Source organism: Chelon labrosus (assembly GCF_963514085.1).
Source record: "Chelon labrosus genome assembly, chromosome: 1".
Classification (NCBI taxonomy): Eukaryota; Metazoa; Chordata; class Actinopteri; order Mugiliformes; family Mugilidae; genus Chelon; species Chelon labrosus.
Genome location: NC_140337.1, coordinates 11,204,547 through 11,232,531, shown reverse-complemented (window position 1 = coordinate 11,232,531; position 27,985 = coordinate 11,204,547). Strand labels below are relative to the sequence as shown.

The following is a 27,985-nucleotide window of genomic DNA, read 5'->3' as shown; positions in this document are numbered from 1 at the left end:
CAGCTAGCCTGGAAGCCTGACAAAAATGTCTGCCTATAATTGTTTTGTGGAAGAAAGTGTGTCTGGAAGCCCGACTTTGTTATTACGATTCAGGAGAAGAGGAGTTGAATTTGTTCAGAACAAAATGGTTCTGATTGGTTGAACGACGCCCAATATTAAAATTCTAGTATCAGAATATTAGACTGGTAACCCCCTCCAGGCTAGATGGCGGCTTCCATGATCTCTGAGGGTGTTTGCAGGCTGGGGCAAGATCAGCACCTCCCCTTTGTAAATGAAACTAAACAGGTTGGTATGCAAATTATCTGAGAAGATAAAACATAATCCATCAGCCAATATGTTTTTATACCTCAGTATCTTTACAGTTTGTCTCCGTAAAAGAAATCGTTAGCAACAAGTGCTCTGTAGTTTTGTGTAAAAGTGAAACATTTGTGCTTCATGCTCTGTCGTAAAGCCACAGCTTTTAAAGGTGAACTCCCAGATAACTCTACATTTAATTGGCATAAACCCCTGAAGCATTAATTACAGCTGATATGAAATTAAAGTCCTCTGAACACGCTGTGAGTGTAACTCTACTCTCCTTCAACCGAGCCCGGCTCCAGTTTCCTTACGCCGGCTTGCAGCGCTTTGACCCATCCAGTTATTTCACTTTTCCATGTGAGTCATTCATCTTCTCGTTTCTCTCCCAGGCTCAATCACAATGCCGGAACGAGTGGTTGACTTCCAGGGCCAGAGCTTTTACAAGCTGAGGCGGGCCTGCCTGCGTCGAGGCGCGCTCTTCAAGGACCCAGTGTTCCCCGCCACCGAGCAGTCCATCTTTTACAAGAGGGAGCCCCCGCCGGGTCTGACCTGGAAGAGGCCAAGGGTGAGGTTTTTTTTTTTTCTCTCACATTATTTTTTACCAGTTCAAACAACTACAAATCGTCATAACTATATCTCCTCTCCTCCTACATCTAAATCAGGTGTCTGCCTCAACACTTCGACAGATTGGGTTAATTAAAGCACTCTCTATTAAAGGAGAGGGGGCAACTCGTGAAACCCTAGACCTCAAGGAGAGGGCTGCTGACGGACCGCTATATTGGTGTGATTGTGTGTGTGTACAGTCGAGTTTAGAAATAGCCCAGATGTTTTTAGCTCAGTGTTGTGATGGGTGTGGCAGCGTGTGTTTGCTTTGGCCGCACCAGTCCGAGTGGCTTTAAATAAAAGCAGTGAAATCTGAGATTAAAGTCAAGGTCAAAATGATTTTCCAGTTTTGATGGACAGAAAGATTCCACTCATATTTTAAAGCAGCTATCTTGATCTTAATTTTCTTTTCTTTGGCGCCCTCTATGGTAATGAGTGGTAACTGCAGGTGTGCTTTTGAGATTAAAGAGTTGCTGTATTTACATGGACGATATTTCACATTTAGTCAATCTGTAAATCCCTAAAAGCTATGACTTTCATACAATTACATCAGGCAGTTCCTTCTGCCAAAAGATTGATAGCTGATCGACATTTATTGACATGAGAAGCTTCTAAATTGCCACTTTACTCTTAAGGTAATTTTTGTCAGTATCTTGGCTTTTAAAGATTACATTCTCTATAAAATCAGACACATCAGGTTAAAACTGTGTTCATCCTCTGTAGTATTTCAAACATATATCAGGACTCTCTGGGTATTTCCCATCCTAATCGGCAGATCAACGGATTGTGCAAGGCCTTCTGGCAATTTGCTGACTCAGAGTTGATTAAACAGGGTTAATGGTATTGTGTTCCTAATGCCTCACTCAAGTATTTTAAGTGTGTATCAACAGGGAGTCAGGTAGATGACACCTGATGCCTCAACAAAACTCACTCTAGCTTCCCATTTACTATCATAACTGTCCATTTCACAACCTTGGTGGCCTCATCTGCACTTGCCATGAACATAATATCCTAGAGAAGGTTGATTTGTTGTCTAGAGTTACAGCTGAGGAGGTTATTACCAATGAGCGGGTATCTCCCAGCATGTGTGTGTGTGTGTGTTCAACCAGCACTTCTACAGTTACCCGACCCCGTCCAAACTGAGATCAACGGGTCCACACGGACAGGATCGTTCTCCTCTGACACTGAATCAGCTCGCAGGCCTCATAAAACGTTGATGATACTAACTGCTGCCGTCGTTAATGACAGAGTTGATTCCGCTTTACTCCGAGTGTATTTATCACCCTCAGCTGTAATCGGCGTTTGAGCGCGTTTTATCTCATCGTTTTAGTACCAGGTACTACATATAGAGATAAAGATAGATCAATCTTCCATGACGTCACCCATCGTTTTCCTGAAGAGCGGTTTTTGAAGCTCATTGCGGGTCGACATCTTGGCAGTGCCTGACTTCTAACTCCCATAAATTTAAAAATGGGGAAAGAGGTGAAGCAGCAACCTGCCACTCTCTTAATTAAGCATAACTTCAAGTACTGATATCATTTAAATGGTTGAGTTATATATAAAGTTGAGTATTTTAAGATTGACATCTATGGGGATCGACTCACTTTTTGAGCCAGCCTCAAGTGGTCATTAAAGGAACTGCAGTTTTTGACACTTATGATAAACCCACCGTTCACTAACCTAGTGAACCTAGTATCTAGCTCTTTCATATTTCCCTACAATTTAATGTATGTGCTGTTGTGTCTGTTTGATTCATAAAAAACACTGTTGTTGACTTCTAAGTTGATACAAAGCTGTGTTTACAGCTCTCTCTTTACAGAACTCACTTTATATACTCACAGGAGATATGCAAGGATCCTCGCCTGTTTGTTGATGGCATCAGCACTCGTGACCTCCATCAAGGCAGTCTGGGTAACTGCTGGATGGTGGCGGCCATTTCCTGCCTCGCGTCCGAGCCATCACTGTGGAAGAAGGTTGTGTATCTGTCTACAGTTCTCACCGTCTCTCTTTTGTCGCTTCATTTCTGTACCTCCTTCCTTCATGGCCTCATCTTCTCCTCAGGTCATCCCTGACCACGTGGATCAGGAGTGGAACCCAAAGCGTCCTGATCTGTACGCAGGGATCTTCCATTTCCGGTTCTGGCGCCTTGGCCGCTGGATGGATGTTGTCGTGGACGACCGGCTGCCGGTCAGCGGGGACGGAGTGCTGCTTTTCTGCCGCTCGGCCACGCCAAGAGAGTTTTGGAGTGCCCTGCTGGAGAAGGCCTACGCTAAGTGAGTGGAAGTAGGAAATGCTGGTTGATGTCTGAGGTGGCAGGAAGAGTTTGTCCATATATCCTGAGAGGTATAATATCAGGTAGGAGAAGGAGGTTTGTTCGTTCCAACAAATGCCACTATTACTGCTACTTAGGGCAACACTGTTGAGGCCTTGGTTACTCTTTCTAGTCCTACTTAAGGGCTCCTAAACACTGCTTTCTGCAAGAGCACATGGCAGCCTTCCATCACCATTGCTAGCCCCATTTGAGGGCTCCAGGACCTTCTTGACAGCCTTGACAGGACATTGACAGCCAGTGAACGCACCACAGCAACCAATTAGCCATGGGATCCCCAACAGCCACCAATATCACCTCAGTGGTTTGTAGGGTAGTCTACACCTTTTAAATGTCTCGTTAGGGCACCACCTCCTGTTATCGTAGGAAGAACACGGTTTAAATCAATTTATCAGTCTCAGTTCAATAATTTGCATATCTGAAGGAGTGAATCCTTTACTACAATTTGTACCAGTCATTCTCTGCCGTAAAACAACATCACAAACAACTTCTTAAGTGTGAACAAATATTTATTTAATGAAGTGACAACTATGAATAAATGAGGGACTAATAGAATATAGGAGTGTAATCAAATGAACGAATATAATAAGGTATGAAATAATTTCTGGAGCGATGGTGAGAGATGGAGGTGTTTAAGTCCTAAACTAAAGGGAATGGATTTGATACCTAATCTAATCAATCTTCTCTAAAAGATGTTAGTAGGGAGTTTCAAAGTAGTGACACCAACTCTTTGTCTTAAGCGGTAGGAACGATTAAGCCTACTTTTCCGTAGAGTCTTCTCGGCGTCGGTGATGGCGGAGCGTCGGTGTGACGAGATGATGGAGGAGCGTCGGTGTGACGAGGTGGTCAGTGACGAAACGGCACAGCTGATGCAGGTCTCTCTGGGACCGGTAGACAGGACTTGTTGCTTGGTCTGCAACTCCAACACCCAGCTTTGCTTGAGAGCGCTGCAGGTGTTCAGTCAAAGGCAGATGACACTTGGCAATGTCTTTGTGTTTGAAGAAAGAAGTCGGATCGTCACGTCTTCTTGATGTCGTTGCTATGGCAACAGCTTCTTGGTTTCTTGATCCGTCGAAGAGATTGGGTCTTTCTCTGATATCCCAGCTGACTACGCTGGCTAACTTATAAACGATGTTGGTTAGTACTTCGGTTCGTAGAGTATAAAAATGAATAAAGCTAGAAAAATATTTAAGTCACTATAAAAATCGTACGTCGGGAAAAACACCCGACGAGAAACAAACAGAGCTTGAAAAGGACCGTATTGTCAATATTCAAGTTGTTCTTAAAGTTACTAAGGATAAACGTGTACGTAAAGTGGAAAGTGCAAAAGTCCGGAGAAAGTGCGGCGAAAAAGAGCGGAGGAAAGAGCGAAAGTATAAAAGTCCTAAAGTGCGGAGAAATGGGAGCGTCTCTCTGGTTTTATGAGTTAATTATTCAGGGCGTGTTTTGGATCGGGTTTCCAGAATCTTCGCGCGGAAAGAGAAGAGAACGCCTTCTCCTTTGTCTTGAGGTGTCTTATTGCCTGATCTTCTTAACCTATTTTATATTACTAAATTTAATCATTCCATCACTCATCATGACTCGTTAGCAATGTTTTCCGTATGCGACAACACTCAACATTACAACATGACAAGATGACGTATCAGAATGACCACATCAAAGTAACTCAAAAGCATCAATAAATTAATAAACTCAAGTTCTCTTTACATTGACATTTTGCTAATAAAAGGTCGGGGTTTCTAAAATAACAATTTCAACAGTTATGATTTCAACTAATAGCTACTATTAGTATAAGAACATACCTAAGTTTCAACATTCTTTAACTTCAACAATTGGTTAAAAGAGAGATAATACTTTTAAAGATAGCCACTTGATGGCAATGTTGATCCATCCTTACTGTGACAAATTATGTGAATTTGGGCTAGCATTATCGTACAAGGATCAAAATCGTCTCATTGTGATCGTAAGCACTTCCTGAACAATAATATATAACTTACCAGGTTATTACATTTTCAATAGTCATATTATAAAACTTAGGTGCTTTTCAGAGGAAAATGCATATCAGAGTCTGGTTCTGGGGAAAGAAAGTTATTTACGACCGGCTTATCAGTGTTTCGCTCTCTTGGTCATTCCAAGAGAGGGGGGCAAAACCTGTTAAAATGGTATGTTTGCATTCGTCTCTGAAAAAGAAAATTAGTACATCACAAGTTTAAAACATAATTGAACATCACATTAAGGCTTCTAGACTTTGTCCTGAAGAGTCAATTAATTCATTCTTTGTAGTTCCTGATATCATGTTGATGTTCTTTCGATTCAGGACTAATTAGTCCAGAAACAAGAGTGGGACATTCCACAAGAAGTGTAAATCTGTCTCTTTTGGCTCAGATGACGTCCAGAGCATCAGGGAGGTCCGATAGCGTGGGCCTGTCCCGCGTTCGGACATGGCACATTTATGGCTAAGGTGAAAAAGGTTGATCTGTTAGGAGAGTTCTTCTGCAAAACAACTCCGTAAATTTAAATTCCAGAGAGGGGAAGAATTGAGAGGACCACAGGTTCCTACATATCCCCCACTCGATTCGAATGATCGCTGTCCAGGGATCTTTCGGATCGACAAGATGGGACCTGTTGTCATCGAAGGGACGTTGACTTGATAACCACCTTTAAGACCAGAGTTGGTGTTTTTTTTTTTTTTGGAAATATCAGTGAAAAGGGATCTAGTACAGGGTCACTATCTAGTCCTAACTGAATTTCTGAATCACTTGGTTATCTAGGATGCTAGCTCTAGGATGGCGGGGAATAATATGTTTTACTCTAGGGATCTAGGAATAAGATATGGGGAAATCTTACTAATGGCTAGGCTGTCCATTGAGGATCTCTCGCAACATATCTGTCATTAGCATGCTAACCAGTTGTGTATGAGCATAGTCAACAGACACTATTAAGAAAAGAGAGACTATCGCATAGATAGTCTTGCTCAAGGCTTCACTATGAGCATTAAATGATTCAATGATTGTATTACAGTTTGCAACTCATTTCGTTGTCTGTACGTTTGTGCCCTTATGTCTGCAATCGGACATAATTCCAATGAACCATTTAGGTCTCTCAACATACCCATTCAGTTTTGATGGTGTGACAGTGAACTTCTGCAACCGCAGCGACATGAGAGCGTGTCTGCTTTAGCATGTTCTATAACTTACTTGTTCCATTTCTTACCAGCCCAGCTGGTCAGATCAGTGGTTGTAGGAAAGTTTTTCCTACATAACTCGCTAGGATTTACTTAACAAATAAATTTTGGGTGTGCAGTCGATAATTGGTGATCAGCCAAATCATCTTTATGAAAAGAAAACACATGGATAGGGTTCTGTTAAATGTATAGAGTTGAGCCCAAAAGGGAACTGTGTTGTGTGAGGTGTTTGACCCCCACTTGTAGCTAATTGATTATGTCGATTTTAACTTGGAAAGTAAATCGAGTTTGGTGGATTAGGATAGGACACCTATCTTACAATTAATTTTAGTAGTTTACGTTAACAGCAATCTTATTTGTTTTTCCACTATTGATTTGGCACCCTTGGGTGTTTAAAGGTTTCTATCGTTTATGACCTAATTAGGACGTTGGAGTCCCCAACAAGTCCCATGGGGTTTTTGTGTGGTTTAATTTGGTTGCGATTAACCCATTTGAAGGTTGGCTCTTTTTGACCTTTGCTAACCTTGTTTTGGTACACGGCGGAAGAGACTTGGTCCCCCACTTGTAATTTGTTACGGAACGCTTTTTGGTTGTAACAGGCCTTGTGTCCTTCTGCGCTCTTGTCCAAGTTTTTCTGGGCAAAGGCGAAGGTGGCTTTGGGATGAGCATTTAGGTCGGTCATATACTGGTGTGTTGTATATGCCGTTGCAATGTTGGACTCGTCTGGTTGGTAGAGCAGGTGCCGTGGAAGCATCATCTGTCTATCAGTTGTCATTTCAAAAGGTGAGAACCCTGTCACTCTGTGTGGGGTTGCTCTGATTCTTTTGTGGCCTGCGCATGGAGAGTCAAGGGCATGCATTGGCGTTACCCCCCTGTGGCTCTGAGGCACCACGAACTCAGGAGAAGTGAGTGCGTCGGAGACATGGACGAGAAGGCCCTTGATGATTTGAGGAGCAGAGACAACTGGGGTGGGAGGGTGGGTAAAACATCCAGTGTCAAGTGTGCAGGGGTACCCGTCAGGGGCACCTGTTTTGGCCAAAGTATCTGGTAGGTCATTGAGCTCTTTGTTTTTGAACGGTCTTCTGTGGTGTATAGACACGTCCTTCGTTCTAGCAGGTATGTGCGGGTGGCGTTCGTTGGCCACCTGGCTTGCTTCAGGAATTGTTTTTCCTGACTTCATGTCGTCATGGTCAGGAAGGGTGGTTTCACCTCGTACTCCTGTCTGAGACCATGGAATGTGCTTGATCGCGTCCATCTGAGCAGTAAGTCTGACAAGTACATCACCGCCAATGTGGACAGAGTGTGGTAGGTCAGGAATGACCAGAAAAAGATGATTCAGCTCCCTGTGGTTCCATATCACCTTTAAGGTGCAGATCCCGTCGGCGGTCGATATCGCCCGAGGTGTGGGATCTAAAGGGAAGCGGAAAGATTTCTTCACAAACGGAAGATTTGGATTTGTCCGTGACAAGGACTTATACAGCTCTCGGCTGATGGCTGATTTATCAGTCCAGAGAGTTAAGATCACATCGTTGACATCAGCATCTTCAAGTTTGATGCCTTTTACTACCTGAGGGTTGTAGTTGTGTGCTTCAAGAGAACTGGTCAACGTGCACAAGAAAGTGTCTCTCTGAGACAGAAGTTCTTCTTTGGGCCACAAGGGTGGTGGCTGGATGGTGTTTGTTTCTTCTGACATGTCATCAACCTCGGTGGGTTGCTTTTTGTCAGGTAGGTTATCAGGTGTCAAGGACCTTGTCTCAAGGGTGTAGCGCTGAGCTGCAGTGGCATGGAAAAGAGAAATAGGCAGAGGTCGGCGAACCTGTGCCCAGATCTTCAAACGCTTGAAGTCAATCAATGGCTCAAATCGGTTAAGGAGGTCTTTACCGATTAGAAGAGGAATGGTGTCAAGGGGAGACACATACACGGGGTGGACAAGGCTCATTGGTCCAATAGTGAAGTTAATCACTGCCATGGTCTTCAAGACGGTGCTTGTGGAAGAATATGGTTGAGCGTCAAGAGAACAGCTCTGCAATTTCAAGTTCTTGTTGGATTGGTGTGTTACCATTTGCAACTTGTCGAAAAGCGCTGATGACATCAAAGTGATATCTGCACCAGTGTCAAGGAGTGCTTCATGTTCAAGCTCGTTTTCAAGTGTAGTAGGCAAGTAGAATTTTCGAGCGATCCCTTTTTCTGTGAGGTGGCACAAGAACTGTTGGAAAGGTGGCTCACCTTGAGTGATCAAAGAGACCTCCTTGAATGGTTCTTCTTTTGAGTCCGACTGGACTACCAGAAGTGCACTAGGAGGGGTTGTTTTCTCTCTCCCTGCGTCTGATTGTTCAAGCGCAGTGGTTGAGGGTGTTGGGGCCTGAGTCTGAGGCAGCACCTGCTCAGTTTCTTCGGGGCCCAAGTAGACTTCTTCCACGACGCTTGGTTGGTCGTCTGGATTCTTCTGAGGAGAAGGTTTTGGATTTGCTGAAGCTACAGAAAAGACGTCGACTTTCTTTTCTTTCTTGAATATATTTTCAATCATTTGCCTGATGGCTTCAAGATCTTTCTTGGTCAGACCTGATTGATTATACTTACCGTCAGTGCTGTTTCTGTTCTGTTGGCTAGTTCGCCTGTTCTGGTCTGTTGCTTCCTCATCAGAGGAGCTCTGATCATGATGTTGCTGGTCCCTAAAGGGAGTGTTTCGAAAGTCACGTGGATCATGTCCTCTATTAGCACGAGGTTGGCGGTCCTTCCACTGGTTACGTGGGGGCCTGTCTCGGCGGAAATCAGGAGGCTTCCGATTTCTCTCAAAGCGTGGTTGGTTCTGACCTTTGTCAGACCAGGATGACTGTGAATGCCAGCGATTTTGCTTCTTTTGTTGAAAGGAAGGATATGGCCTGGTGACAGGTTGACATGGTTCAGCAGGATTCGTGGTGGGCTGCGAAGGTGCTGTCTTCGGAGCTCCTTCTAACTCCAAGGGAATTGACCTGGTGTTGATACTCAGGATGTGGGGTTGTGATGGTTTCCCCATGGTTTCTTTTTGTTTTGCAAACCCTTTCATGGCTAGTTCACGCAGTTGGCGACTAGTGAGGGTTTTTGGACATGCCATGACTCCGAGGTGATGGCTAGTTGAGGGATGGAGGTTTTGCACGAACAGAGATTTGAAGTGCATTTCTTCTTCCATCTGTATATCGTTTCTGGAACCAAAATAGGCTTCGTGGAGCCGCTGATAGTATTCGTGGGGAGATTCTTGTCTTCCTTGTTTGACAGCTAGAGCAGCTGCAAGACCTGTCTGTGGCGTGTAGCCAGAGAATTCCTCTTTTAGTACCTCGCAGAGGCTTCCATATCTTTCCTTGATATGGTGAGGTTGTCGCTCGATGAATCTGCTAACTCGATGATTTGAGGTTACCTTGATTAGGTAGATCCTGTCATCAGTTGTAGCATTTGGGAATTTCCTCAAGTAGAACTCTATGTCCTTTAGGTAAGCGTCAGTGTCATGAGTTCCACCGGCTTTGGGCTCAAAGTGAGTTATGTTGCGGGCGATCTTATCTAGGTCTCTGTCAGAAGGACCTTGTGAATGATAAGTGTCCAAAGATGAGTGAGGTTTAGGGGACAAGGTCTCCCTAAACCGGTCAGGTATAGCTGCGCCAACCCGAGTGTGAAGGTTGAGAGCTGGGGGCGGCGGAGGATGAGGAGGGGGACGGTCTGCCTGAGTGTTCCTGTGTTGTGTTGCTCCTCTTCTTTTTTCATGGGACGTTGCACCCAAAGCTTCTCCTTGGTGTAGGCCTAACTCAAAAGAGTATTCTAACTCTCTTTTAACCTCTTCCAGCTCTGTCTCTGTCCTTGCTTGTTGTTGTTGGGATTCTCTAGCATGATCCCGGACTTCTTCTAGTTCCTGTTGTAAATGGAAGAGTCGATTTTTCTCAAATTCTCTAGCTCGGTCGTGGACTTTGAGCTTAATTTTTAGGTCTTTTATTTCATTTAGTGCGTCTTTAAAACAATTTTCAGAATGGATGAGAAGTTTACTTAACTCTCGAAGCTGATCTTTTGTTTCCGCTAGCTCCTGCTCGCGGTATTGGAGGATTTGTTTGAGTCTAGTATTCCTACTTTCAAACTCTGTACCTTCGTCGTCCGACGATTTATTTTCTACCCCCCTTTTGGTGTTACATTGAGACTCTAAGTCGTCGTTGCGTACCTTTGCCGCAGTTAAAGACTGTTTAGTCTCATCAAGTTGTCTTTTGAGGGCTTTATTATCTTGTTGCTGGGCCCTAATTTTAGTTTGGCTTTGTTCCAACAACTTTGCTGACTGTTTAAGTTGCGCTGCCATGACAATAGCCATGCTTCCTAACATTTTAGTTAGATCTTTATCTTTAAGTTTTTCAGTTAAAGCTTGGCACACGAGCACAGACATTATTTCTTCTAGATCAGAGGGATTTGTTTCCTGGATCTGATTTACATATCCAGGCATCAATTTGCTAGTCAGATCGATCAATGCTGAATCTAGGCTCTCGGAGGGATTTCCTAAACTGGAGGGAAAGGATCCGGTTGGGTCCTCCATTTTCAGTTGTGGTAATTTAATTATGCTATGCTAACCTAATGTGGTACTAGGTTGAGGAACATGGAAAATTAAAAAGGACTCAAATGACAAATTTTAAGAAAATTAGAAAAGTTTACTTTTTGATTAATAAGTTTTTTTTCTTTATGATAGAATAGATTAAGTAATTAAATCTTGATTTAATTTCAAATTAAATTTCAATAGCCTGTGTGTATGTTGACACACAGTGGCTTTAGCCTTTATGAGAATCTGTAAACACAGAAGCATATAATGTGTTTTGTTAACAATTTCCAAATAATATTGATACTTTACATATCTTCAAACATGTAATCAAACAAACTTAGTTTAGTAAATTGGATTAATAGTATATCTCAAGGGAGTTTAGGTATAAGTTTTAGTTTTTTTTTTTTTTAACAAAACCACTAGTTTTTAGTGATGGAGTAAGTTAATTTAGGCTCTGTCTATACAAGCTCAGACCTTCCATGTTTGCAAGTCAAATGCAATTAGTCAAATCAACCACCAGAGGCGGTGTCGTTTATTTTACTCTACAGATGTAGGGAAGTTACGTCTACAAATGTAGGGAAGTTACGTTTTAGGCGTCACGAGGAGGCGTTTTTAGCTCCGCCCACTGAAAGACCGCCCTGTTCAAACAGAATCTGATTCAGTGTCAGTTTGGGCACGACAGGGTTAATTTCTCAGCAGCGAGAAATTCACTTTTCACACAAGAGAAACTCTAGGGCACGGCGGCCTTCTTTAAAGTTTCAACACAAAAGTTTTCCAGCTCACCTGGACAGACAACCAGCACAAGGTTAATTCAGCTCGTTTACGAGCACAACTTAAGGAGTTTACTCCTCTTTTCACAAATACGCGTGTGGTAAGAATTTCGTTACCACAGCAACAACCCGTCTCATCACTTAAGAGGGGAAAATACAGCCTCTTTCACTGTCTTTAAAACAGCTGTTTTGGGTTAGGTAGCTAATCTAACCAGAAAACACAAGAGGGTCTGAATATGTCAAACTTTCTGGAACCTCGCAGCAAAGTGGACTAATATTCAGGGCGATGTTGATCAGTTTTGGAACTTCGCAACAACTGATAACCCACCAACAGGCCTTTTAAAGAGAGCGTGCTTACAACACTCTAGCATGCAAACAGTTCAGAGTCCTGGAAACTCGCAGCGACTCGACTCAGACATAACGTACGGCGACGTTGTTTCATTAAATATTGCTCAATTTTATCCTTGCAAGGTTTCTTTTACACGTTTAAAGTAAGGTAGTGACTCAATAAAGAAAGCTCATACACAACCGAAGCACAGCGAACAAGCAGCGATGTTGGATCGCTCAGCGGACACAAGATCGGCATTAACTCTTAATTATCACAATTGAGTTTTGTCTGTAATATGAAATTACTGCAGAGAAATCAGGTATACGTAGCCTCACACGGGGCACCATTAATATGTAGGGTAGTCTACACCTTTTAAATGTCTCGTTAGGGCACCACCTCCTGTTATCGTAGGAAGAACACGGTTTAAATCAATTTATCAGTCTCAGTTCAATAATTTGCATATCTGAAGGAGTGAATCCTTTACTACAATTTGTACCAGTCATTCTCTGCCGTAAAACAACATCACAAACAACTTCTTAAGTGTGAACAAATATTTATTTAATGAAGTGACAACTATGAATAAATGAGGGACTAATAGAATATAGGAGTGTAATCAAATGAACGAATATAATAAGGTATGAAATAATTTCTGGAGCGATGGTGAGAGATGGAGGTGTTTAAGTCCTAAACTAAAGGGAATGGATTTGATACCTAATCTAATCAATCTTCTCTAAAAGATGTTAGTAGGGAGTTTCAAAGTAGTGACACCAACTCTTTGTCTTAAGCGGTAGGAACGATTAAGCCTACTTTTCCGTAGAGTCTTCTCGGCGTCGGTGATGGCGGAGCGTCGGTGTGACGAGATGATGGAGGAGCGTCGGTGTGACGAGGTGGTCAGTGACGAAACGGCACAGCTGATGCAGGTCTCTCTGGGACCGGTAGACAGGACTTGTTGCTTGGTCTGCAACTCCAACACCCAGCTTTGCTTGAGAGCGCTGCAGGTGTTCAGTCAAAGGCAGATGACACTTGGCAATGTCTTTGTGTTTGAAGAAAGAAGTCGGATCGTCACGTCTTCTTGATGTCGTTGCTATGGCAACAGCTTCTTGGTTTCTTGATCCGTCGAAGAGATTGGGTCTTTCTCTGATATCCCAGCTGACTACGCTGGCTAACTTATAAACGATGTTGGTTAGTACTTCGGTTCGTAGAGTATAAAAATGAATAAAGCTAGAAAAATATTTAAGTCACTATAAAAATCGTACGTCGGGAAAAACACCCGACGAGAAACAAACAGAGCTTGAAAAGGACCGTATTGTCAATATTCAAGTTGTTCTTAAAGTTACTAAGGATAAACGTGTACGTAAAGTGGAAAGTGCAAAAGTCCGGAGAAAGTGCGGCGAAAAAGAGCGGAGGAAAGAGCGAAAGTATAAAAGTCCTAAAGTGCGGAGAAATGGGAGCGTCTCTCTGGTTTTATGAGTTAATTATTCAGGGCGTGTTTTGGATCGGGTTTCCAGAATCTTCGCGCGGAAAGAGAAGAGAACGCCTTCTCCTTTGTCTTGAGGTGTCTTATTGCCTGATCTTCTTAACCTATTTTATATTACTAAATTTAATCATTCCATCACTCATCATGACTCGTTAGCAATGTTTTCCGTATGCGACAACACTCAACATTACAACATGACAAGATGACGTATCAGAATGACCACATCAAAGTAACTCAAAAGCATCAATAAATTAATAAACTCAAGTTCTCTTTACATTGACATTTTGCTAATAAAAGGTCGGGGTTTCTAAAATAACAATTTCAACAGTTATGATTTCAACTAATAGCTACTATTAGTATAAGAACATACCTAAGTTTCAACATTCTTTAACTTCAACAATTGGTTAAAAGAGAGATAATACTTTTAAAGATAGCCACTTGATGGCAATGTTGATCCATCCTTACTGTGACAAATTATGTGAATTTGGGCTAGCATTATCGTACAAGGATCAAAATCGTCTCATTGTGATCGTAAGCACTTCCTGAACAATAATATATAACTTACCAGGTTATTACATTTTCAATAGTCATATTATAAAACTTAGGTGCTTTTCAGAGGAAAATGCATATCAGAGTCTGGTTCTGGGGAAAGAAAGTTATTTACGACCGGCTTATCAGTGTTTCGCTCTCTTGGTCATTCCAAGAGAGGGGGGCAAAACCTGTTAAAATGGTATGTTTGCATTCGTCTCTGAAAAAGAAAATTAGTACATCACAAGTTTAAAACATAATTGAACATCACATTAAGGCTTCTAGACTTTGTCCTGAAGAGTCAATTAATTCATTCTTTGTAGTTCCTGATATCATGTTGATGTTCTTTCGATTCAGGACTAATTAGTCCAGAAACAAGAGTGGGACATTCCACAAGAAGTGTAAATCTGTCTCTTTTGGCTCAGATGACGTCCAGAGCATCAGGGAGGTCCGATAGCGTGGGCCTGTCCCGCGTTCGGACATGGCACATTTATGGCTAAGGTGAAAAAGGTTGATCTGTTAGGAGAGTTCTTCTGCAAAACAACTCCGTAAATTTAAATTCCAGAGAGGGGAAGAATTGAGAGGACCACAGGTTCCTACATATCCCCCACTCGATTCGAATGATCGCTGTCCAGGGATCTTTCGGATCGACAAGATGGGACCTGTTGTCATCGAAGGGACGTTGACTTGATAACCACCTTTAAGACCAGAGTTGGTGTTTTTTTTTTTTTTGGAAATATCAGTGAAAAGGGATCTAGTACAGGGTCACTATCTAGTCCTAACTGAATTTCTGAATCACTTGGTTATCTAGGATGCTAGCTCTAGGATGGCGGGGAATAATATGTTTTACTCTAGGGATCTAGGAATAAGATATGGGGAAATCTTACTAATGGCTAGGCTGTCCATTGAGGATCTCTCGCAACATATCTGTCATTAGCATGCTAACCAGTTGTGTATGAGCATAGTCAACAGACACTATTAAGAAAAGAGAGACTATCGCATAGATAGTCTTGCTCAAGGCTTCACTATGAGCATTAAATGATTCAATGATTGTATTACAGTTTGCAACTCATTTCGTTGTCTGTACGTTTGTGCCCTTATGTCTGCAATCGGACATAATTCCAATGAACCATTTAGGTCTCTCAACATACCCATTCAGTTTTGATGGTGTGACAGTGAACTTCTGCAACCGCAGCGACATGAGAGCGTGTCTGCTTTAGCATGTTCTATAACTTACTTGTTCCATTTCTTACCAGCCCAGCTGGTCAGATCAGTGGTTGTAGGAAAGTTTTTCCTACATAACTCGCTAGGATTTACTTAACAAATAAATTTTGGGTGTGCAGTCGATAATTGGTGATCAGCCAAATCATCTTTATGAAAAGAAAACACATGGATAGGGTTCTGTTAAATGTATAGAGTTGAGCCCAAAAGGGAACTGTGTTGTGTGAGGTGTTTGACCCCCACTTGTAGCTAATTGATTATGTCGATTTTAACTTGGAAAGTAAATCGAGTTTGGTGGATTAGGATAGGACACCTATCTTACAATTAATTTTAGTAGTTTACGTTAACAGCAATCTTATTTGTTTTTCCACTATTGATTTGGCACCCTTGGGTGTTTAAAGGTTTCTATCGTTTATGACCTAATTAGGACGTTGGAGTCCCCAACAAGTCCCATGGGGTTTTTGTGTGGTTTAATTTGGTTGCGATTAACCCATTTGAAGGTTGGCTCTTTTTGACCTTTGCTAACCTTGTTTTGGTACACGGCGGAAGAGACTTGGTCCCCCACTTGTAATTTGTTACGGAACGCTTTTTGGTTGTAACAGGCCTTGTGTCCTTCTGCGCTCTTGTCCAAGTTTTTCTGGGCAAAGGCGAAGGTGGCTTTGGGATGAGCATTTAGGTCGGTCATATACTGGTGTGTTGTATATGCCGTTGCAATGTTGGACTCGTCTGGTTGGTAGAGCAGGTGCCGTGGAAGCATCATCTGTCTATCAGTTGTCATTTCAAAAGGTGAGAACCCTGTCACTCTGTGTGGGGTTGCTCTGATTCTTTTGTGGCCTGCGCATGGAGAGTCAAGGGCATGCATTGGCGTTACCCCCCTGTGGCTCTGAGGCACCACGAACTCAGGAGAAGTGAGTGCGTCGGAGACATGGACGAGAAGGCCCTTGATGATTTGAGGAGCAGAGACAACTGGGGTGGGAGGGTGGGTAAAACATCCAGTGTCAAGTGTGCAGGGGTACCCGTCAGGGGCACCTGTTTTGGCCAAAGTATCTGGTAGGTCATTGAGCTCTTTGTTTTTGAACGGTCTTCTGTGGTGTATAGACACGTCCTTCGTTCTAGCAGGTATGTGCGGGTGGCGTTCGTTGGCCACCTGGCTTGCTTCAGGAATTGTTTTTCCTGACTTCATGTCGTCATGGTCAGGAAGGGTGGTTTCACCTCGTACTCCTGTCTGAGACCATGGAATGTGCTTGATCGCGTCCATCTGAGCAGTAAGTCTGACAAGTACATCACCGCCAATGTGGACAGAGTGTGGTAGGTCAGGAATGACCAGAAAAAGATGATTCAGCTCCCTGTGGTTCCATATCACCTTTAAGGTGCAGATCCCGTCGGCGGTCGATATCGCCCGAGGTGTGGGATCTAAAGGGAAGCGGAAAGATTTCTTCACAAACGGAAGATTTGGATTTGTCCGTGACAAGGACTTATACAGCTCTCGGCTGATGGCTGATTTATCAGTCCAGAGAGTTAAGATCACATCGTTGACATCAGCATCTTCAAGTTTGATGCCTTTTACTACCTGAGGGTTGTAGTTGTGTGCTTCAAGAGAACTGGTCAACGTGCACAAGAAAGTGTCTCTCTGAGACAGAAGTTCTTCTTTGGGCCACAAGGGTGGTGGCTGGATGGTGTTTGTTTCTTCTGACATGTCATCAACCTCGGTGGGTTGCTTTTTGTCAGGTAGGTTATCAGGTGTCAAGGACCTTGTCTCAAGGGTGTAGCGCTGAGCTGCAGTGGCATGGAAAAGAGAAATAGGCAGAGGTCGGCGAACCTGTGCCCAGATCTTCAAACGCTTGAAGTCAATCAATGGCTCAAATCGGTTAAGGAGGTCTTTACCGATTAGAAGAGGAATGGTGTCAAGGGGAGACACATACACGGGGTGGACAAGGCTCATTGGTCCAATAGTGAAGTTAATCACTGCCATGGTCTTCAAGACGGTGCTTGTGGAAGAATATGGTTGAGCGTCAAGAGAACAGCTCTGCAATTTCAAGTTCTTGTTGGATTGGTGTGTTACCATTTGCAACTTGTCGAAAAGCGCTGATGACATCAAAGTGATATCTGCACCAGTGTCAAGGAGTGCTTCATGTTCAAGCTCGTTTTCAAGTGTAGTAGGCAAGTAGAATTTTCGAGCGATCCCTTTTTCTGTGAGGTGGCACAAGAACTGTTGGAAAGGTGGCTCACCTTGAGTGATCAAAGAGACCTCCTTGAATGGTTCTTCTTTTGAGTCCGACTGGACTACCAGAAGTGCACTAGGAGGGGTTGTTTTCTCTCTCCCTGCGTCTGATTGTTCAAGCGCAGTGGTTGAGGGTGTTGGGGCCTGAGTCTGAGGCAGCACCTGCTCAGTTTCTTCGGGGCCCAAGTAGACTTCTTCCACGACGCTTGGTTGGTCGTCTGGATTCTTCTGAGGAGAAGGTTTTGGATTTGCTGAAGCTACAGAAAAGACGTCGACTTTCTTTTCTTTCTTGAATATATTTTCAATCATTTGCCTGATGGCTTCAAGATCTTTCTTGGTCAGACCTGATTGATTATACTTACCGTCAGTGCTGTTTCTGTTCTGTTGGCTAGTTCGCCTGTTCTGGTCTGTTGCTTCCTCATCAGAGGAGCTCTGATCATGATGTTGCTGGTCCCTAAAGGGAGTGTTTCGAAAGTCACGTGGATCATGTCCTCTATTAGCACGAGGTTGGCGGTCCTTCCACTGGTTACGTGGGGGCCTGTCTCGGCGGAAATCAGGAGGCTTCCGATTTCTCTCAAAGCGTGGTTGGTTCTGACCTTTGTCAGACCAGGATGACTGTGAATGCCAGCGATTTTGCTTCTTTTGTTGAAAGGAAGGATATGGCCTGGTGACAGGTTGACATGGTTCAGCAGGATTCGTGGTGGGCTGCGAAGGTGCTGTCTTCGGAGCTCCTTCTAACTCCAAGGGAATTGACCTGGTGTTGATACTCAGGATGTGGGGTTGTGATGGTTTCCCCATGGTTTCTTTTTGTTTTGCAAACCCTTTCATGGCTAGTTCACGCAGTTGGCGACTAGTGAGGGTTTTTGGACATGCCATGACTCCGAGGTGATGGCTAGTTGAGGGATGGAGGTTTTGCACGAACAGAGATTTGAAGTGCATTTCTTCTTCCATCTGTATATCGTTTCTGGAACCAAAATAGGCTTCGTGGAGCCGCTGATAGTATTCGTGGGGAGATTCTTGTCTTCCTTGTTTGACAGCTAGAGCAGCTGCAAGACCTGTCTGTGGCGTGTAGCCAGAGAATTCCTCTTTTAGTACCTCGCAGAGGCTTCCATATCTTTCCTTGATATGGTGAGGTTGTCGCTCGATGAATCTGCTAACTCGATGATTTGAGGTTACCTTGATTAGGTAGATCCTGTCATCAGTTGTAGCATTTGGGAATTTCCTCAAGTAGAACTCTATGTCCTTTAGGTAAGCGTCAGTGTCATGAGTTCCACCGGCTTTGGGCTCAAAGTGAGTTATGTTGCGGGCGATCTTATCTAGGTCTCTGTCAGAAGGACCTTGTGAATGATAAGTGTCCAAAGATGAGTGAGGTTTAGGGGACAAGGTCTCCCTAAACCGGTCAGGTATAGCTGCGCCAACCCGAGTGTGAAGGTTGAGAGCTGGGGGCGGCGGAGGATGAGGAGGGGGACGGTCTGCCTGAGTGTTCCTGTGTTGTGTTGCTCCTCTTCTTTTTTCATGGGACGTTGCACCCAAAGCTTCTCCTTGGTGTAGGCCTAACTCAAAAGAGTATTCTAACTCTCTTTTAACCTCTTCCAGCTCTGTCTCTGTCCTTGCTTGTTGTTGTTGGGATTCTCTAGCATGATCCCGGACTTCTTCTAGTTCCTGTTGTAAATGGAAGAGTCGATTTTTCTCAAATTCTCTAGCTCGGTCGTGGACTTTGAGCTTAATTTTTAGGTCTTTTATTTCATTTAGTGCGTCTTTAAAACAATTTTCAGAATGGATGAGAAGTTTACTTAACTCTCGAAGCTGATCTTTTGTTTCCGCTAGCTCCTGCTCGCGGTATTGGAGGATTTGTTTGAGTCTAGTATTCCTACTTTCAAACTCTGTACCTTCGTCGTCCGACGATTTATTTTCTACCCCCCTTTTGGTGTTACATTGAGACTCTAAGTCGTCGTTGCGTACCTTTGCCGCAGTTAAAGACTGTTTAGTCTCATCAAGTTGTCTTTTGAGGGCTTTATTATCTTGTTGCTGGGCCCTAATTTTAGTTTGGCTTTGTTCCAACAACTTTGCTGACTGTTTAAGTTGCGCTGCCATGACAATAGCCATGCTTCCTAACATTTTAGTTAGATCTTTATCTTTAAGTTTTTCAGTTAAAGCTTGGCACACGAGCACAGACATTATTTCTTCTAGATCAGAGGGATTTGTTTCCTGGATCTGATTTACATATCCAGGCATCAATTTGCTAGTCAGATCGATCAATGCTGAATCTAGGCTCTCGGAGGGATTTCCTAAACTGGAGGGAAAGGATCCGGTTGGGTCCTCCATTTTCAGTTGTGGTAATTTAATTATGCTATGCTAACCTAATGTGGTACTAGGTTGAGGAACATGGAAAATTAAAAAGGACTCAAATGACAAATTTTAAGAAAATTAGAAAAGTTTACTTTTTGATTAATAAGTTTTTTTTCTTTATGATAGAATAGATTAAGTAATTAAATCTTGATTTAATTTCAAATTAAATTTCAATAGCCTGTGTGTATGTTGACACACAGTGGCTTTAGCCTTTATGAGAATCTGTAAACACAGAAGCATATAATGTGTTTTGTTAACAATTTCCAAATAATATTGATACTTTACATATCTTCAAACATGTAATCAAACAAACTTAGTTTAGTAAATTGGATTAATAGTATATCTCAAGGGAGTTTAGGTATAAGTTTTAGTTTTTTTTTTTTTTAACAAAACCACTAGTTTTTAGTGATGGAGTAAGTTAATTTAGGCTCTGTCTATACAAGCTCAGACCTTCCATGTTTGCAAGTCAAATGCAATTAGTCAAATCAACCACCAGAGGCGGTGTCGTTTATTTTACTCTACAGATGTAGGGAAGTTACGTCTACAAATGTAGGGAAGTTACGTTTTAGGCGTCACGAGGAGGCGTTTTTAGCTCCGCCCACTGAAAGACCGCCCTGTTCAAACAGAATCTGATTCAGTGTCAGTTTGGGCACGACAGGGTTAATTTCTCAGCAGCGAGAAATTCACTTTTCACACAAGAGAAACTCTAGGGCACGGCGGCCTTCTTTAAAGTTTCAACACAAAAGTTTTCCAGCTCACCTGGACAGACAACCAGCACAAGGTTAATTCAGCTCGTTTACGAGCACAACTTAAGGAGTTTACTCCTCTTTTCACAAATACGCGTGTGGTAAGAATTTCGTTACCACAGCAACAACCCGTCTCATCACTTAAGAGGGGAAAATACAGCCTCTTTCACTGTCTTTAAAACAGCTGTTTTGGGTTAGGTAGCTAATCTAACCAGAAAACACAAGAGGGTCTGAATATGTCAAACTTTCTGGAACCTCGCAGCAAAGTGGACTAATATTCAGGGCGATGTTGATCAGTTTTGGAACTTCGCAACAACTGATAACCCACCAACAGGCCTTTTAAAGAGAGCGTGCTTACAACACTCTAGCATGCAAACAGTTCAGAGTCCTGGAAACTCGCAGCGACTCGACTCAGACATAACGTACGGCGACGTTGTTTCATTAAATATTGCTCAATTTTATCCTTGCAAGGTTTCTTTTACACGTTTAAAGTAAGGTAGTGACTCAATAAAGAAAGCTCATACACAACCGAAGCACAGCGAACAAGCAGCGATGTTGGATCGCTCAGCGGACACAAGATCGGCATTAACTCTTAATTATCACAATTGAGTTTTGTCTGTAATATGAAATTACTGCAGAGAAATCAGGTATACGTAGCCTCACACGGGGCACCATTAATATGTAGGGTAGTCTACACCTTTTAAATGTCTCGTTAGGGCACCACCTCCTGTTATCGTAGGAAGAACACGGTTTAAATCAATTTATCAGTCTCAGTTCAATAATTTGCATATCTGAAGGAGTGAATCCTTTACTACAATTTGTACCAGTCATTCTCTGCCGTAAAACAACATCACAAACAACTTCTTAAGTGTGAACAAATATTTATTTAATGAAGTGACAACTATGAATAAATGAGGGACTAATAGAATATAGGAGTGTAATCAAATGAACGAATATAATAAGGTATGAAATAATTTCTGGAGCGATGGTGAGAGATGGAGGTGTTTAAGTCCTAAACTAAAGGGAATGGATTTGATACCTAATCTAATCAATCTTCTCTAAAAGATGTTAGTAGGGAGTTTCAAAGTAGTGACACCAACTCTTTGTCTTAAGCGGTAGGAACGATTAAGCCTACTTTTCCGTAGAGTCTTCTCGGCGTCGGTGATGGCGGAGCGTCGGTGTGACGAGATGATGGAGGAGCGTCGGTGTGACGAGGTGGTCAGTGACGAAACGGCACAGCTGATGCAGGTCTCTCTGGGACCGGTAGACAGGACTTGTTGCTTGGTCTGCAACTCCAACACCCAGCTTTGCTTGAGAGCGCTGCAGGTGTTCAGTCAAAGGCAGATGACACTTGGCAATGTCTTTGTGTTTGAAGAAAGAAGTCGGATCGTCACGTCTTCTTGATGTCGTTGCTATGGCAACAGCTTCTTGGTTTCTTGATCCGTCGAAGAGATTGGGTCTTTCTCTGATATCCCAGCTGACTACGCTGGCTAACTTATAAACGATGTTGGTTAGTACTTCGGTTCGTAGAGTATAAAAATGAATAAAGCTAGAAAAATATTTAAGTCACTATAAAAATCGTACGTCGGGAAAAACACCCGACGAGAAACAAACAGAGCTTGAAAAGGACCGTATTGTCAATATTCAAGTTGTTCTTAAAGTTACTAAGGATAAACGTGTACGTAAAGTGGAAAGTGCAAAAGTCCGGAGAAAGTGCGGCGAAAAAGAGCGGAGGAAAGAGCGAAAGTATAAAAGTCCTAAAGTGCGGAGAAATGGGAGCGTCTCTCTGGTTTTATGAGTTAATTATTCAGGGCGTGTTTTGGATCGGGTTTCCAGAATCTTCGCGCGGAAAGAGAAGAGAACGCCTTCTCCTTTGTCTTGAGGTGTCTTATTGCCTGATCTTCTTAACCTATTTTATATTACTAAATTTAATCATTCCATCACTCATCATGACTCGTTAGCAATGTTTTCCGTATGCGACAACACTCAACATTACAACATGACAAGATGACGTATCAGAATGACCACATCAAAGTAACTCAAAAGCATCAATAAATTAATAAACTCAAGTTCTCTTTACATTGACATTTTGCTAATAAAAGGTCGGGGTTTCTAAAATAACAATTTCAACAGTTATGATTTCAACTAATAGCTACTATTAGTATAAGAACATACCTAAGTTTCAACATTCTTTAACTTCAACAATTGGTTAAAAGAGAGATAATACTTTTAAAGATAGCCACTTGATGGCAATGTTGATCCATCCTTACTGTGACAAATTATGTGAATTTGGGCTAGCATTATCGTACAAGGATCAAAATCGTCTCATTGTGATCGTAAGCACTTCCTGAACAATAATATATAACTTACCAGGTTATTACATTTTCAATAGTCATATTATAAAACTTAGGTGCTTTTCAGAGGAAAATGCATATCAGAGTCTGGTTCTGGGGAAAGAAAGTTATTTACGACCGGCTTATCAGTGTTTCGCTCTCTTGGTCATTCCAAGAGAGGGGGGCAAAACCTGTTAAAATGGTATGTTTGCATTCGTCTCTGAAAAAGAAAATTAGTACATCACAAGTTTAAAACATAATTGAACATCACATTAAGGCTTCTAGACTTTGTCCTGAAGAGTCAATTAATTCATTCTTTGTAGTTCCTGATATCATGTTGATGTTCTTTCGATTCAGGACTAATTAGTCCAGAAACAAGAGTGGGACATTCCACAAGAAGTGTAAATCTGTCTCTTTTGGCTCAGATGACGTCCAGAGCATCAGGGAGGTCCGATAGCGTGGGCCTGTCCCGCGTTCGGACATGGCACATTTATGGCTAAGGTGAAAAAGGTTGATCTGTTAGGAGAGTTCTTCTGCAAAACAACTCCGTAAATTTAAATTCCAGAGAGGGGAAGAATTGAGAGGACCACAGGTTCCTACAGGTTGTTAGGAAAGCAGCTAGTTACCGCCTAGCAATCTCTTCCACCCGCTCAAGATCTATCAACTCACTTCATATCTGCTTGGCAACACCTCAGGGAACAAGCAAAAAAACGCGCTACAAGTCATTTACAAAATGTCAACAATCCACCACCTGTACAGGACATGGAAATATTAAAGACCACACATCAGTCATTCAGTCAATTAGTCCCACTCTTACGTTTTAGGCTAAATGGTTGCTACGAGGCCTTGGAGGGAGGAAATACTACGGAGGCGCTAATCGACTTCACTGGTGGAGTTTCAGAGCCTCTCAGTCTGGATCGTGAGGCCCTCAGCCTGCACAGCGACCAGAGGAGGGCCTTCTTCCAGAGATTAGCTAAGGTCCACGAATGCAAATCCCTCATCACCTGCTCCATACGAGTAAGCTCTTCATCTTGAAACTCGGTCTTTTAGATGCTAACTGTTAAGTGAAAATGATCTCATTCTATTTCACATATTTCTCAGCCAGCCGAAGGGGAGACAGTGGAGTCTGTGTTGGACTGTGGACTCGTCCGAGGACACGCCTATGGGATCACAGCAGTGAGGAAGGTGAGGCTGTTGGAGAAGCTGCTGAAGCTGGGCGGGACGTCCCGACTCTTTATGGTGCGCATGAGGAACCCATGGGGGACCACGGATTGGACGGGCGCCTGGAGTCAGAGGTGAAGGCACCATGAACCCCTTGCATCGGCTCCTGCCGCATATCTGACTGCTGAGTACATTTTGCGGGAGCTCTGGGAATAAAGCCTCTGCTGACATTTAACAGTGTGGTTTACAACACTTTACGATGCCACTGCAACTTTTCCGGACAATTTGTGACATTTTACAATAGTTTCAAAAGTTGCTTTACAAGGGGACATCTGCACTTTACATTATGAGATTCTGAGAAACTCTGAAAATGGCCAGAATGGACCAATAAATGTTCCAGAAGTTGAAACACTTCGGCCTTTTCTTAAGTCAATTCCAAGCGTTGAACCTTAAAGGTCTTTTTGTCCTTGCTCGTCCCCTGCAGGTCAGAGCAGTGGCAACAACTGACTCGAACAGAGAAGGAGAAGATGGGACTCACTGTTCGTGACGTTGGAGAGTTCTGGTACATCTGTTGAGTTTTTCACCATGTGTATTTCTGATAGAAAACCAGTTAAATTTAAACTGAATTCTTCTCACTTAGGATGGACTTTGAGGACTTCTGTCACTACTTCACGGATGTGGTGGTGTGCCGCCTGGTGGAGAGGACTCTGCTGTGGCCGAGGTCTCACTGGAGAGAAGTGCACTGTTACGGGGAGTGGGCTTCAGCTCCTTCTACATCTGGAGCACCTCCATCCACGGTGCTTCAGAATAACTACGCACTCACCCGGGGTAAGAGCAACATCAAAGCTGGAGGGACCAAACAACGGGGGAACCGAAAAGAGGCTCGACTAGGGGAGAGTCAGCAGGAGGGTGGAAAAAGAAGAAGGCGTGATCCAGACAAGACTAGGAATAACGCGACAAAGGAGTACGATGGTGGTGGAGAGGTGACTGGAACTTGGGAGGCACACATGGACAAAAGGAGTCGATGCGGGGGGTGCATCAACCACAGGGACACTTTTCTGCACAATCCACAGGTAAACCTAAACTGGAAACTAAATGCGCTCTAGGTTTTTGAAAACTACCTCGCCTTTTTATTTTTTTAGTTCATCTTCGAGGTGCAAGGCAAAGAGGAGGAGGTGCTGATCTGTCTGCAGCAGGAGGACAGGAGGAAATGGAAGAAAAATGGAGGAGGGGAAAACCTGCCTATTGGCTTTGAGGTGCTGAAGGTGAGCACGGAGAAGAAGGCGTGACCATCTCTTCAGGTTTCACAAGAGTTCAAAAGTCATTTCGTCACTGCCTCTACATTTCCAGGTGGAGGTGAACCGCCGCTCCAGGGTGCAGTGTGTGGTGGAGCAGGCGGCCAGCTCCGTCTACATGGACTCCCGCAGTGTGACACTGAGAGGAACTCTGGCTGCGGGCCGGTACGTGGTGCTTCCCACCACCTTCCTCCCGGGCGCCACCGGACGTTTCCTGCTACGCCTCTTCTCCCATTCTCCTGTCAGACTCAGGTACGTTGAAGGTGTTGATGTGCAACTGGGTGTTAAAATGTAACGTAAGAGAAGCAGTTTTGAAGCTCAGCGTTGTGTCTCTGGACGTCGCCATCTTGACATTGCCTGACTCCACCTACTTCAAGCTAATTCAAAGCTAGCCAAAGGGGTGGCGCATGACTGGAGCTGATGCCAGCGGGTGACAACAATGCAGGCAGCTAGCAACCAAAACTATGCACAACTTTAAACTTTGATACAACCTAAACAAGTGAGTTATGTAAAATTGCACCCTGGTGCCGTTGTCATGAATGGAGAAATGAGCTTTGTGTTTATTTCTGCTGGAAATGTGTACATTTTAACATGGAGGTCTATGGAGATTGACTCACTCTTGAAGCTCTCTCTCTGCAATGTCTGCTGACTTTAGTTTGGTCCTTTCTTTGTTTCTTTCCATGAAGGGAACTGAAGGAGGACTTACCATCTCCTTCTGTGCTCCAGTGTTTTCTACCTCAGCCCACAGTGGTGACCACAGTCCATCTCCGTCGGGCGTCAGGACTCAGCCCTCCCAAGCAGACAGGTGACCCAACACAGCTTCAGTTTCTTTTGCAGCTTCCCTACTAATTAGGATACACTACATTTTGTTAAACCGTCTCAATTTCTCACGTCTTATTGCTTACACCTGCTTCCTCTCTTTCCTTACACCATGCTGGATCGTGACCCACAGCTCCAGATGTTTACGCCGTGGTGCGATGTGAGAACGACACCATCAGGACGCGAGTGTTCAAGGAGGAGGGAAGCCCCGAATTCAACCTCAGGGCCATCTTCTACAGGAGATACCCCGACACACACATCTCTGTCGAGGTTAGACGCATACACCACACACTCTCAGACAGATAAACACACAGCCTAGTCTTAATGCGACCCCTGTGTGTGTGTGTGTGTGCAGTTGTGGAGCAGAGGTCTGCTGTGGGACTCGCTGCTCGGCGAGGCCCGACTCCAGACGGCGGAGTCCGAGAGGAGCCGGAGCCATGTGGTGGATCTGCGAGGCGGACAGTCGGGATTCAGGGGCTGCATCTACGTGGAGACGTCCTCCAGCGACTGCCTCACAGACTTGTGACAGCATCCCTCTGGTTGCCGTGGTATCCACTGTCCTCTCGGGAAGAGGCTGATGGACAAAGGGCAACTAAAGTGAACAAATAAAAACTTCATGGAAACGCAGTATCCCTGCGTTGGACAGTTCCTAAAGATATATATGCTTTGATACATTTAGCATTTACATGTGCTCTGTGTATTTAGAATAAAACTAAATCCAGTGTCTATTTAAAATTTAAAAAATGTTCTGTGATGATCTGCTGGTCAGACATAAAGACGGGCATCTTTGCTGCCAAAATGCCTTTTTTTCTGTGTGTGTTTTATTTTATCATATTCTAATTTAACATAACTTATTATATTGGTTGTCATTTATTTTGCTGGTGAAATCCCATTTGCACTTTCTTATGATTAAATTATGAACATTGTGCACGCGTCTTCCATTTTATTGTCATTTATTAAACATTTAGTTTGATGGCACATGTCATTGGGCAGTGAAACCAGCTTGAATTCCTTCATACCATGCTGATTTCTTCTGCCTTGAGACTGCTGCATAGCTGAAGAGAGCGTGTTCCTGATACACTCTTCTTACAGAGTTTATTTTTTATTTCCATACGGTTTAACTGAGAGCTGATACCGTCCATAGAAATGACAGGAGCTTGTGTAGGGCTGCTGCAGCTCCATGTCTGAATGCAAACCACAAGCTGCAGATAAACGGTGAGAGCTCATTAAATGTTTATCTATCTCTCAGTTGGCAGCATTTGTTTATCAGGAGTGTGTTATACGTGTGAGTGCTGCCTTTTTAACGTGATGGACGTAACCTGCATTAGAGCCGGAAAACATGTGGTCCAAGTTTTTAACTGATAGATGCATGTTTATAAGGCATATTTTGGCAACCATGGTTTGCTCTAGGCTGCATTGTTTTGCATTCAGCAGGGACTTTTTGTTTTTTAACTTCTTTCACTTTCTAGCCACTATTTTCTTGCTTTTCTCTCATTTTTACTTACTCTACTTAAAGGGGAATTACTGTTTTTACAACATGGACCTTATTTCTGGCATAAAATACGATCGTTTACTCACCCATATAACCCACCCATTTCATTTGGAGTCGTTCGGACAATATTTACATCCGCGTATATCCATATAGTGGGAGTGACTGGGGCACCGAAAAGCAGCCTCTAAATAACGCATTATCTGCAGCGAAACTCGTTCATTTCACCAATATTTTGTTATGATACGCTAATGCTATTCCCCGTTGAGTCTGGAGTTACCTGTTATCTATA

The 27,985-nt window shown here is 43.3% G+C and overlaps 1 protein-coding gene across 1 annotated transcript; it reads left to right on the top strand.

The window, feature by feature from the left end:
- Positions 1-41: 41 nt before the first annotated feature.
- Positions 42-27,778, top strand: LOC311488038 (calpain-5). Its single transcript, XM_084544541.1, has 12 exons — positions 42-862; positions 2,742-2,873; positions 2,962-3,173; positions 23,754-23,946; positions 24,031-24,224; positions 24,575-24,652; positions 24,731-25,163; positions 25,233-25,355; positions 25,441-25,637; positions 26,072-26,190; positions 26,338-26,474; positions 26,560-27,778. The coding sequence occupies exons 1-12, from the start codon at positions 698-700 to the stop codon at positions 26,728-26,730; spliced, it is 2,154 nt and encodes a 717-aa protein (XP_084400667.1). The 5' UTR covers positions 42-697; the 3' UTR covers positions 26,731-27,778.
- The last annotated feature ends 207 nt before the right edge of the window (positions 27,779-27,985 follow it).

What these genes read in the sequence shown, in the direction of transcription:
- LOC311488038 (XM_084544541.1), top strand. Translation starts at nt 698, where the DNA reads ATGCCGGAACGAGTGGTTGACTTCCAGGGCCAGAGCTTTTACAAGCTG. An exon ending in CATTCTCCTGTCAGACTCAG is followed by an intron (nt 25,638 to 26,071) that starts GTACGTTGAAGG and finishes CTTTCCATGAAG; the next exon opens with GGAACTGAAGGAGGACTTAC. An exon ending in ACACACACATCTCTGTCGAG is followed by an intron (nt 26,475 to 26,559) that starts GTTAGACGCATA and finishes GTGTGTGTGCAG; the next exon opens with TTGTGGAGCAGAGGTCTGCT.